Raw genomic sequence first — 13,298 nt, forward strand, 5'->3', positions numbered from 1 at the left:
TTGTATATTATGCATTATACAGGGTCAAGTGATTTAATATAGGAGAGCTATTCTATATGTTGCAGCCAGACATTGAAAGCTTATGGGAGCTGGTGCTGGCTTGCGGGGAGTGTATTGTGCATGCACATTGGCGTGCTCCTCACCTGCAAGCCAAGGAACTTGGGTAAGAGGGCAGATCTTGGGTGGTGGGGATTCTCCCCATCATATGTATTAACCCCCCCCCCATCATAAGGATTGGGCCCGGACCCTTTGGACTCCTGCACATGCCTCCTCGATGCTCGTACGTTCCTCGCATATATTACAAAGGGCTTGCCTGCTCCTCAGGATTTACGTTTTCTTCTTGGCAGACATGCTGGTCCTATATGATGAAACCGCAGCAAACCTGAACGTGGTTATCAGATCTTGGTGGATTATAATTGCCTCTGATGGTGTAACACATGCCAGGGATGTGTCGGGTTCCCGCTGAGCTATTTGTTTAATCTCTGCCTCTTCGAATTTCAGACTAGTTGGAAAATATTTTTCTTGCCAATGAGCAAATACTATAAAGATGAATAGGTAACTGGCCTACTATTACTTAGCGACGAGTCTCAGTTTCTGTTTCTATCAGTTCTACTAGCAATTGGCACCTTTTGGCATTTAACCCTGAACCCTTTGCTACAATGTTTTACCCCGATCTGTACGTCTCGTTTAAGACCCACACCTGTTCTGAGTGAACGCAGGGGAGTCGCTAGAACATCTGGGCTCGTGGATTTAAGTTTATAAATTCTTAACGCGACTGTTCCTTTATCAGCCGTTCCCATACACATTACAATCACCCCAGGTTCTTTCTTATTATATGTTCCATACACGTGTAACCTTTCCTCTTTTTGAACTCCCCAGGTGAGTGACTTCTATAAGACAGGTAAAGCTGGCCCTGGATACTGCATTTTTAAATTAGTGAGATTAATGTTATGCATCATGCAGGGCAAAGCACTCCTTCTTTCAGGAAATGCACCCGGATGGGTCTGTATAGCACACAGTAACGTTGGTGAAATTAAGTGTTGAAATCTTCCCTCTATTGAGTTAAACTCCAGCCATCGTATATGTACTTTATTTCATGTGATGGCAGAGAGGTCCCTTTCAATACTCTGCTGTCCCTGGGGGATGTACCCAGATCGGCTACAAGCATGGATAGTGCGGGGTATATTTAGCCTCCTCTTTTGCCTGTTCCATCACCATTTCAGCCTTCTTACACTGGCCCAAAGTGGCCATCACACTCACCAGGCAAATGGCCAATGGCACCGTCCACATACCTTTCTTGCCGCGCTGCCCATCTTTCAGCGTGCGGCCACAATCTATAAGGGTATAGTGTGTGACCACTGACCCGTGCCAGGCCTGATCCTCATCTCTAGCCCATTTCTGCTCGTGTGGCATGTGTATAAAAACGTGATTCCCCCTCCCCCACCACCAACTAAACTTGAGCCGGGTTTAACGTGGATGGCCTCGCCAAGAAAGAATGCCGAGTCATTCCGTCGAGATTATTTAGGAGGCTGTTAAAAGTATGCCGGGTATAACAGCTCTTACACAACGTGCCGTAACATTCTGCACATGTCATTGTTACTTGCAAACGTTACCCGATTTGCGACTGTTTCAATATTATTATTATTATATCGTAATATATGATTGATTTATAAGTGGTTATGATAGAAATGGGTGGAAAAACCAACAGTATAAATAGCAGCACGCGAAACCCTGGCATCCAAATGGTTAATAAACATTCTTTGTTGATAGGGCAGTTTATAGGTTAAATATATATATATCTCTTTTGTAGTTTTGTCAAAACAGTTTGCTTCGATTGTGAAAGCAAATAAAGGCTTAAAATTATTATTTGTTTTATATAGCACCATCATATGCCACAGCGCTGTACAATTGGTAAAATGTAATGCTTTGGCGGCTCTGGATTTGTCGGCCCCTTTGAATGTACGGACTGTATGAATAAAAGCTGCTGATTCGTGTGTAAAGCTGCGAGCCGAGGGGAACTCGCCGGCTCCGAACGGCTTTTCTGTTCCCTGCTGCAGGAAGCGGGGCCCCCGGATCCGGCAGACACGAGGCACAGGTCACCGGGTTCATGGTGGGGCCCCGGGCTCGGGTTACCTGCTCCCACGTCATACGCATACACCGTGCCTGGGTCCGCTACAATAATATCTGTATGACTACGTTCTATGCGGAATCCTCAGTTTCCAAATACTTTTTGCGTGTGTATTGGTGAATGTTGGACGCGCCTGTATTCTGTTACACGCGTGCTCGTTGTTTTTTTTTTTTTGGATGAATTCTTTTTATGGTCACGTCCGATTTATGGCTGGGTTTGAAACTAAAATGTTGTTTACGCTGTCAGAATAGTCCCTGCTAATCTACGGATCTGTCGTTGTAAGAGGTGGATGTTTCTGTTATTTATTTTCAAACCAGTCTCTGTAAATAAAGTGTATGTTAAAGTACTTTAGAGGTACTTTAATATGCATGTTTTATAAAATGGGGGGGGGGTAGAGACCTTCTGAATGTGGAAACTGCAGCCCTGGCACTGCAGAGGCCCTCATCCTCTGTGGTCCAACAAATCACTTCCGGCAAATCAATGGTAGCGTTTTCTACTCATTTCCGGATGGTTCGCATGCAATACTAGAGTGGGAAGGGGACACATGCATGGAGGGGGCTCTGCAGATTTCCCCCATGGGTAATGAAAAGGAACCCCTTGGCTATCCTCTTCATTAAAGTGCATGTCGTGGAGGGAACGTCGCCTTAATCTTGCTAAGCACCGTATTGAAGTTCTACGGAGTGGGAATGCTCCGCGTGTCTGAGCAGCGTGAGTGGCAGAGGGGGTATGTGTTGTGTGTTTGTGGAGACTCGACGCAGCGTGACTAAGCAGAAACGCTCCTGTGTGTGTGTGGCCCCTTCCAGGAAAAGTTCAATCTGAACGGCATTCACGCCAGTGATGGAAAAAGCCACAGCGGCTATCTGGATGTCGGCCAGATCCTCGAGATCTGCTAAAACTGTTCTTCTGATGAAAGGGGCCTTGTGTGGCTGAGCGTGTTTGTGCCGTGATCCGCTGGCGCGAGTTCCTGTGCCGGACGCCACCTGCTTGTTGTTGCAAAAGTATTCTATAACAGAATCCCCCTCCATGCGTATTCAAGGGGACCCCATGATTTAAAGGGACCTCTCAGCTCTCGTATGCATATACAGTATAAACATTAAAGATGTTTCTGCACCAGGAACGTGCGTTGCTCCTTCATAATGTTTAGTGAAGTGAGACGGTTGACAGCACAACTCTCCGTTTAGTAAATAAACCCAAATGCCCTTCTCAGTTACAGAGGTGACCAAGTCGCATACCATGTCTTATTACAGCCGTGCCCCCTAGCTGTGTTTCTCTCCACGCCACCCGTTGGACTCTACAACTGTTTTATGTGAACCTTTTATTTTTGTCTCGCCCTTTAGCCGGCTGCAGCTAGTGCTCTAACCTCTAAACGGCTGGTCCGTGGCCTGCGGGTTAGATATGTTAAATCCACCTGTGTTTCTTTTTCTGAAAAATGTTCCTTCAAACTACTGTTTGCTTATTTTTTTCAGGATGCAAATCTTACCTGGTACACAGAAAACCCAGATTTCACCAAGTGCTTCCAAAACACGGTCCTGGTATGGATCCCGTGCATCTACCTCTGGCTGTGTTTACCCTTCTATGCTTTATACCTCCAACGCAATGACCAGGGTTACATACAAATGTCACCTCTCAGCAAGGCCAAAACCGTAAGTGTTCTTATTCTTAGTCCTAGCTCCACGTGTGATTTGAATACAATTAAACCTCCAACTATAGTTTCTTTTAGTTTGGGCTTTGGCGCATCCATCCTTTTCCTCTGCAAAAGTCATGCAAGAATTCTCCATTCATGATTACCGGCTGCAGAGAAGTCCTTGTGATTTGGACTGTGAGTGGGTAACGCGTTCACTCCGGATGGCCTTGGGCCGAGAGAGGCAATATTACCTCAATAAGGCGTCACTTATGCAATAAAATATATCTTCACCAGACAAACCTCCTGGGTTGTGTTTTCTGCAGGAGTTGCCACTAAATGTATTTGACGTCCCCATCGACTTCCATGCCTACTAACCATGTGATATGTCGGGCACATCTTATGATATTAAATAACCTTAACCCCATGGATTCTTTAATCATGGAAAATGTTGCCTTATTCACTTGGACACGCACATACACACATGTGCACACATACTTACACGCACACACACTTATTTTTTTCCCCTGGAACACTTAATTGTCATGGGACACAAAAGCAGGTGCTGATAGATAGTTGCCATGCTGTGATTAGAGGGTTATTGTAAAATTGAGAATTCATCGAAATGCTTTGTGTAGGTTTGCGTTGCAGCCTGCTCGCTTTTGGCTTGTTTCATGGTAAATTTTGGATGTTCTGTTTGTTAGGAGGAAGGATGAGCCGCGGACGTCACCAGGAAACGCACGTTGTCACCGATTTAAAAGATTAATGATGCTTAAGTTCAATGTTAGGAAAAGTCCTCCTTTGCGGCGGCTTTATTTTTATGTAGCATAAAGATTGGTTTAATGTAGTGAAATGTTTTTGTTTTGTGGGATTCTTTGGTCGCCTTCTAGTAATATTTTATACATGTGCCGGTACAGGAGATGGAGTTGCTTCTTCAGGAAGCTCGCAGAGCACTTTAATGTGTCGGGCAATAAATGGCAGTGAATACAATTACATTTCGTCCAATAAACTCTTTATCTGCAGACCTGGAGGCCATTGTCAGTCATGTGATAGTTTTAAAGACATACACATTCAGATTCCAGGGTTGCTGGTAATAATTACACAACACAGCAAGAATTCAGTACACTCCCAGCAAATACCATTCAAAAACTATTGGGATTTCTATCACACTATCTGGCCGTGTATTGCCGGCCACTGTTTTGTTTTGTAATCTTTCATGGCTATGTTGCTTACCAAGGAGCTGAATCAGTGGGACTGCTTCGCATTTAACCCACTGAGTCTCTCAAACTATTTGAAGCTACATCTGGACACCCTTAATGAGACGCCTTAAGGTTTGGTCAGAACCCCCAAATATGCACAAAAATACAGAAAGAGTCCCCAATATTTATGCCTTAGGTGTGTGTGTGTGTGTGTTTTTATTATTTAATAGTATTCACTGATTTCTTGTGCTGTTTTCTGTACATATTGGTCCTTGTTATTCCAGCAGTAACCCGAGGATCTGAATGTGTACGCCTTTTATGCTATTTGGGCTGCGCTCCCTTTCTGTATATCATTTCTGTATATCATTTCTGTATATCATTTCTGTATATTATTTCTGTATATTCTGACCAAACCTTAGGGTTGAGCAGCCCCTCCGGTCACACAGACGTCTCATTAATGGTGTCAATCGGTGGATATGCTCTGATTACTTACTCTGCTTCATGTGATGTTTTAGGTGACTTTCCCTAATCAAATACGTCACTGAGCTGACTCTTTATGGCACTGCTAATAAAGTCCGTTAGTCCATGCACATTAATTAGTAGCTGGGTGATTAGATTCAGCTATTTTGGTCACCACGGGTGGTATGATAAGGGGTCAGGGTATTTGGCTAGTAGAGCTAAAGTCTAAGATAACAGAGCTAGAACTCTTACAAGTGGCTAATATGCTGTTGTCTTGGGGGGGAAACGATGCAAAAACTGTTTTTAAAAGGAAAACATATTTTCAATCTGATACTAGTAATAAAACATTTTGGTGGGAGTTTCCCCCTTTAACATTGTTATGTTTGCCTGTGCTTCAGAGAACTCTTCTGCAGATAAATGAAGTTCTCACGTTAGGTCTCTGTTTTCTCCTTAGGCTTTGGGCTTCTTCTTATGGCTCGTCTGCTGGGCAGATCTCTTCTACTCTTTCTGGGAAAGGAGTCAAAGTATTTATCGAGCTCCTGTTTTTGTTGTGAGCCCCACAGTTCTCGGTATAACGATGGTAAGTGGTACTTGTTTTGGACACCCCTTGTATCCTCTTATATTCATACAATTGATGGCCACTTTCTTTAGGAAAGTGTTTTTTTTTGGTGGAATCGGGAGGCTGAAACTCAATCTATGAATGTATTTGTTCGACAAAACATTAAATGGGAAAGGTGCATTACCCCAGGGACTTGTTATTGTGTCTTGAATTACAGGTCTATGCAAAGGTTTTAGGCAGGTGTGAACAAATGCTGTGACGTAAGAATGTTTTCAAAAATAGACATGTTAATAGTTTAGCTTTATCATTTAACAAAAGTGGTTGAATGGAATAAAATCAATATTTTGTTTAACCCCCCTCCCTTTGCCTTAAAAACGGCATCAATATTTCTACGTACATTTGTACAAAGTCAGAGATTTTGTAGGTTTATAGTTAGGTGCGTGATTAAACAATTATACCAAACAGATAATAATCACCAATTTAATATGTATGTTGAAACACAAATCATTAACAAACAGAAACGGCTGTGTAGGAGGAAAAAACAGCGTGGAACAGCCAAACCCGCTAACAAGGTGAGGTCGCTGAAGACAGTTTGATGTCGAAAGTCATACACCACGACAAGACCGAGCACAGCAACAAGACACAAGGTCTCTCCCAGGCAGAAATTTCAAGGCAGGCAGGGGTTTTCAGATGTTTAGTTCCAGCTCTTTTGAAGGTGCACAAAGAAATGGGCAATGTTGAGGACCGTAGACACAATGGGACACTGGTATACCGCCCAAAGAAGTCTGGTTAGAAGTGGTCTTCATAGAAGACTCGCATGCAAAAAAGCCATGCCTCCAATGTGGAAGCAAGGCCAAGAGACTCAACTATTGACAAAAACACAAAAAAACGGCATCAGGTGCTCTGTACTGATGAGTATTTGGCTGTAGCAGAAGGCAGTTTGTTCGCCGAAGGGCTGGAGATCGTTACAATGAGTGTTTGTTGGCAACAGTGAAGCACGGTGGAGGTTCCTTGCACGTTTGCAGCTTCATTTCTGGAAACTGAGTTTTGGATTTGGTCAGAATTAATGGTCTCCTCAATGCTGAGAAGTACAGGCAGATACCTATCCATCATGTAATACCATCAGGGAGGCATCTAGTTGGCCCCAAATCTTTTCTGCAGCATGACCCAAAACAGCCAAAGTCACTATCTTCAGTGTAAAGAAGGACAAGGAGTCCTGGAAGCGATGGTATGGCCCCCACTGAACGCTGATCGGAATATTATAGAGTCTGCCTGGGATAACATGAAGAGAGAGAAGTAACTGAGGCTGTCAAAATCCACAGAAGAACCGATTCTCTAAGTGCCTTTACAGAATTGTGTGCGAGTCTACTTACAACAGTTGATCCTGATTTGAAGGCAAAGGTCACGCCAAATATTGATTTGATTTGGATTTTTCCTCTGTTCACACATTTCTTATTTTTTTAAATGATAGTTTTTTGGGGGGTTTTTTAACACGTTAATTTTTTTTAAAGCTTTTTATTCACACCTGCCTAAAATGTTTGTCCTGTACTGTTTTTTTTTTTGTCATCTACTCTTGTTGGTGCAGAAATAAACCGGGCAAACATGCACCCACAGTGAAAGCAATCTCCCAAACTCGGTTGCGTGGCATGATCCAATCTGGGACAAAGTCAGGACTTGGCCTGGCTAAAAAAAAACAAACTAGCATTAATGGTGCTGACCCGTTGTCCTCAAACACGAGTCCCCATGGCTATTCTGAAGAATGTCTCTAGGGGTGAAGGGCTGAAGCCATTCTGGTCCCAGACAATTCTCATTGTCCTGGTGCATGAACTGGCCTGCCCGGCCCGTCTGTTACATGGAATACAGTAAACCCATTGTGTTTCATTTAGCAGCCTGGAGAAGGATTCCAACTCCACAAACAAACATCATTTCATGAAAATAGCCAAGGTTATTTAGAAAAAGCAAAATGATTTATTGAAATCATTGACTTCTGCTTTTTATAGAAAATGTTACTTTGAAAGTAAGTGTTTTTTGCTTTCAGGCTTAAAATGCCTTCTCTAAAGAAAAGCAAGAAGATGACATTCGTGGCGTTCCTGGGATTTTTATGCACCTGCTGTTTTTTTTCTGTTTTTATTGTTTACTATTCTATCTCTCGTTGGGCTTAAAGCGTATCACCGAGCTGTCTCAAAATCAAAGTGTGTACGTTTCTTGGTGGGATACCCCAGTGTCCTAGGGAGCTCCCCAGACAATGAATGCATATAAAAGTACTTTCATATACATTCATTTAATACCTACCTTAGGGAGAAGCTGCAGCTACGGAACTTTTAGACTGAGTGTTCACCAAGCCAACACTGGAGCTCACTGGTGGTAAAAATATAATGGGCCGGGAGATGTATTGGGCCAAAAGTAGCTGTGGGGGTGGGATAAATGCATATTATATATTGTACAAATTCCCTCTTGCATTTTTAAGGGGGTGTCACAGGACTTAAGGGACCCCTTAGCTACCGTATGCATTAACATTTCCCTCTAGGGTAATGCAGCACATTATATTAGCGTTGTGTGCGTTTGCAAACTCATTTAAGATTCTTTGGCAGTTCTTTATCATTTCCAAGCCCGCTTTGGTGCCATAGGCTTTCCGATCACTTCTCATTTGCTAACAAAAAAAAAGTGTGTTCTGGGTTATTAGTGAGCAATATGAGCGACTGCTGGCAAAATACATCCCCGTATTCTCGGAAATCCGTATCCTTAGAGGTGCATGTTACTGGCAGTGGGCATGTTTTGACCAAAGATGAATAGGATTGTGTGTGCCACGTGGTACCTTCCACGTACAAGCACAGCGCTTCCAAGCAGCCAGCGTGACTTTTAACTATTTGAAGAATACACGCCAATGCAATTGTATGGCGGCGGACGCCTGGTTTAAAAGCGTTTAGGAGGCGATCAACGATCACCTCCTAAACAGCGACAACAAACACTTACCTCTAGATGGGCTGTGACCGCTGCGGAGAGCGGTCACAGCCGCCGCTACCGGTGATCTTCACCAACAGCAAGATGGCGGCGGCCCGGGAAAAAAAATAATAAAGATGAAAAAGTTCGCTAGACGGTCTCCAGACCCTCTAAGGAACTCTGGCTCCACTTGCAGGTTGAATACAGGTACTGCATTCAACCATGCAAGTCAATGGAGCCCAGCTTTCTAATCACAGTGTGATTAGTAAAAATAAATTAAAAAATAAAATAAAATTAATAATAATTAGAAAAAAATAGTAAAAAAAAACAGTAAAATGTAAAAATAATTTCCCACTGATGTCACTATCAGGGGAACCTTCAAGTTGAAAAAAATTTGTAAATTTTTTTTTAAAAAAAGGCAAAAAAAATTAAATATATATATAAAAAATATATTTTTGTGAGCAAGTCCTAAAATTAGCACATTAGCTTAAAACTTAAAATACTGGCATATTAAATGCCCATGGGGTGTCTACTTTAAAAAAATGTATGATTTGATGGGGTAAATTGAATTGGCCGGGTTCAGCAATGTCCCAATTAACATGGGGGGAAGGATGGCCACACATCTAATTTCCAATTAGAAAAATGCACACGTACCAAATGTGGCCTTTTAGTTCCCCCCAAAAATGACAAACCCATGCATATGGGGTATCACTGTACTCAGGAGATGTTGCTGAACACATATTGGGGTGTCGTGTGACAGCGGCATATACCAGAACCTTTTAATTCATACCTGAAGTAAAGTGTGTGTGACAAAACAAATGCAAAAAAATTACTACCACAAAGTTTAAGAAAAACTGGTGGTAGATATGGTGCATTGAAAAAGTTAAAATACTAGCATTTGAAATACCCTGGGGTGTCTAGTTTTCAAAAATATATTGGGCATACTGAAATGGCCCGGCTCAAAGATGTACCAAATAGGGCATGGGCAGTGGATCCCCAAATGCCAAAGTTCAACACTGAAAATGCGCATGCCCCAAATGTGGCCCTTTTGCCCCCGAACAGCCAGGCAAAATCATTCATGTGCGGTATCGCTGTACTCAGGAGATGTTGCTAAATACATATTGGGGTGTTTTTTTGATATATACCAGAACCTGTTTATTCATACCTAAAGTAAAATGTGTGTGACAAAACAAATGCAAAAAAAATTACTACCACAAAGTTTGACAAAGGCTGATGGTAGAATTAGTGCTTGGAAAGGGTTAAAATACCAGCATTTGGAATACCCTGGGCTGTCTAGTTTTCAAAAATATATGACTTGATGGGGTAAATTGCATTGGCCGGCTTCAAAGATACCCGAAATGGCACATGGGGGAAGAATTACCAGATTTGGAAAAAATGGCTTTGAAATAGCAAAATTCTACCTGTACTTATTGCCCCATAATGTGTAGAAAAAAAGCAAAAAAACATAAAAACATTGGGTATTTCTAAACTCAGGACAAATAGTAGAAGCTATTTAGCAGGTTTTTTTATTACCTTTTATAGATGAGTAAAAGATTTTTCAACTAAAAGTTAGAAACAGTCATTTTTTTCTACATTTTTCACCATATTTTATACTTTGTTTTGATTGTATCATATTATTTACTATTAAACAATGTCATCTAAAGAAAGCCCTTCTTGTCCTGAAAAAAACCCAATATCTAATGTGTGTGGGTTCAGTAAACGGGAAAGAAGAAAATTACAGCTAAACACGAGCAGCGCAGAAATGTTAAAACGGCCATTGTCACGAAGGGTACAAAAAGTAAAATCAGCCTTTGTCACGAAGGGGTTAAACAAACTGTTTAAAATTCATTTAAATGTTAAAGCATTTTTGTCTAGGGGATGTGTTTTATCTACTGATATATATACCCATATTGTCTCCTTTATTGTCTATTTTAGCTGCTAGCCACCTTTTTAGTCCAGTACGAGCGAATCAAAGGAGTGCAGTCTTCGGGTCTGATGTTGAATTTTTGGATCATAGCTGTGCTATGTGCCACGATAATCTTCAGGTCCAAAGTTATACATGCCTTAAAACCGGTGAGTGTGATTACGTTATCATCTGTATCTAAATGTACTTAATGTATTTTATTTTGTATCCTCATTAATGACATTTTATTTCAGTTTGTGATTTTCCGCAATTATGTTTTAAGATAAAGATTCTTCCTACGGCCGCTGCGCTGGTAGTCTGGGTGATTGAATGAATGTTTTATACTTAAAATATATTTAAATATGAAGCTGTCTGCGTGATTATTTATTTTTGTACTATCTACTTTTTCTTGAGATATTGTTGTTGAAAGCTGTTAGCGGCTGCTACCGATACTCTAATATTATTTTATTGAATAAAATGTATGGCGAACAACAAAGATTGTTCCACTTGTCAAATGCAGTCCGGTTCTATTGCTATTTTGAATCAATGCCGAAATTATAATTTTGTGTTTGTCTTTTTTGAAAGACAATGAAGAAGGAAAAAAACAAAGAGCGTAGTGTGTTTTGGGGTAAATAACTATTCTGGAAAAATGCTTCCATGACAACAGAGTAGTTTGGTCTCCAGTTGTAGAGTATAAATTCTGTGTATTATAAATTAACATTTATTTTTTTTTTTTTTTCCTATTAGGAAAGATTTTTGCTTAAAAATACGTTATGTGTATTTACATGTTTAGGGGCTACAGAGTAATATGTTCATAGAAAGTACAGAAAAGTTTGGGCAAAAGCATTAAAATTGTGTTTTCCGTTTCTTTACATATTTAGGATGTCAGAATAGATGTATTTAGGGACACCACATTCTATACATACTTTGCACTGATCTTAGTAGAGCTAATATTGGCTGCGTTTCCAGACCGACCTCCTCTCTTCTCCGAAAGAGTCAATGATCCGGTGAGTTATAATACCGAAGAATTCATCTTCCAGTGAGCTTTAGTGGGGTATTTTTTGTCTTGTTTATGATGCATATTCGCTTATAATATACCATGCACAAATGTGCTGTTTCTACTTCATCTGAATTTAACAATGAAAGCATAATTGCTAATAACAGTTCATGAGTATCAAAGCCTTACGTCTAAATATTTTTTTATTATGTAATCATGTCAAAAATATTTTCAGAGTAATCCATTGGATCTCATGCATGCACCTATCTGTTGACAAGGGGAGGGAGGCAGCGCCCAAGGTCGTGGTTGCTTATATGATGGGGCCATTAGTGGCAAGTGTACCATTTTGCTAGATGGGCAGAGACTGGGTTCAGTCCTGGACTTGGCTGCTGGGGTTGAAAGTACAGCCAAAGGGGGCCGTCTGATAAGAGGAGCCTCCGGTACGGTGAAGGAACATTGTTTCTGATTGATAGACAGCTTTTTGTTTAAACAAAAAGGCATCGCCATAAAAAATACAGTATCCTAGACTTATGCCAACTTGCTACAAGTAAAAAAAAAAAAAAATCCTGAATGCTTTTATAGTTTATTCGCTACGAGTTTCAAGTTTTGTTAGTTTGAAGCAGAAACTTGCATTTTCCTGTAACCGTGACTGGTGGGAATGGAATTAGTGTGGGGGGACGAGAAGAAGTCCTCCCTTCTGAAAACATTACCCTGCCATTTAAATAAGTTCATGAAACTTGAGCAAAATGTGCTAAGCAGATGAAACATGTTGCAGTAACTACAATGAAGATAACCGCTGAACCGTGGATTTCATTTATATTGGATCAGAAGACATCCACTATAGAAGAGAACCCCATTATAGCAACAAAAAAAAAATGCAAAGTACATTATAAAGTTGCAATCACTATATAGTGTGTGTTTTTTGTATTTTGACTTTATAGTGTGTGTATAATAAATACCCCTTTCCCCTTCCTTTTGACTTTTTAGAATCCATGTCCAGAAGCGAGTTCATCCTTTCTTTCTAAAATCACCTTCTGGTGGATTAGTAGGTAAGGCAGTAAAGGGTTTTTAACATAGTATAAAGCATTTTGTTAAATAGTAGAAAAGTGTCAATGCTCCATTTTTTAATCTGTTAAATATGTTATCAATATGCATGCCTGGAAACTACGGGCTCGTGATATAGACTAAACATAGTTGTAGAAAATATATTATAGTGTAACAAAGGGTATTTTGTGTAGTTTGCAGATGGTTATTAAGAATATTCGAATTATTAATGTATCCTCAGGCCCTTGGCAGAGCCAGCTTGTAACACTGATGGGTTTAATTTACAATTCAAGGCTGCCGTTGGCTTACACGGTGCTTGCTGTTCTGTCTTGCTTGGTGCCCCGCTTGTCCAGTGGCCCTAGGCCCTAGGCTTATGTCAACGCGTGTTTAACATGGCTATGCCTTAAATAGAAGAATGTTGAACTTTTAAAGTTTTGTATACCAGGGC

The 13,298-nt window shown here is 40.9% G+C and overlaps 1 protein-coding gene across 1 annotated transcript in view; it reads left to right on the forward strand.

Moving 5' to 3' along the window:
* The first annotated feature begins 1,540 nt into the window (after positions 1 to 1,540).
* Positions 1,541 to 13,298, forward strand: part of LOC149278311 (multidrug resistance-associated protein 1-like) — a 34,427-nt gene continuing 22,669 nt past the window's right edge. The window contains exons 1-7 of the mRNA XM_089502148.1: positions 1,541 to 1,573; positions 3,466 to 3,516; positions 3,595 to 3,771; positions 5,862 to 5,987; positions 10,842 to 10,979; positions 11,691 to 11,816; positions 12,794 to 12,855. Coding sequence (XP_089358274.1) covers positions 1,541 to 1,573; positions 3,466 to 3,516; positions 3,595 to 3,771; positions 5,862 to 5,987; positions 10,842 to 10,979; positions 11,691 to 11,816; positions 12,794 to 12,855 — 713 coding nt within the window. The remainder of the gene's footprint in view (positions 1,574 to 3,465; positions 3,517 to 3,594; positions 3,772 to 5,861; positions 5,988 to 10,841; positions 10,980 to 11,690; positions 11,817 to 12,793; positions 12,856 to 13,298) is intronic.

Source organism: Sceloporus occidentalis, unplaced genomic scaffold, assembly GCF_023333645.1.
Source record: "Sceloporus occidentalis isolate IW3139 unplaced genomic scaffold, rSceOcc1.0.p SCAF_195, whole genome shotgun sequence".
NCBI classification, from domain to species: Eukaryota; Metazoa; Chordata; class Lepidosauria; order Squamata; family Phrynosomatidae; genus Sceloporus; species Sceloporus occidentalis.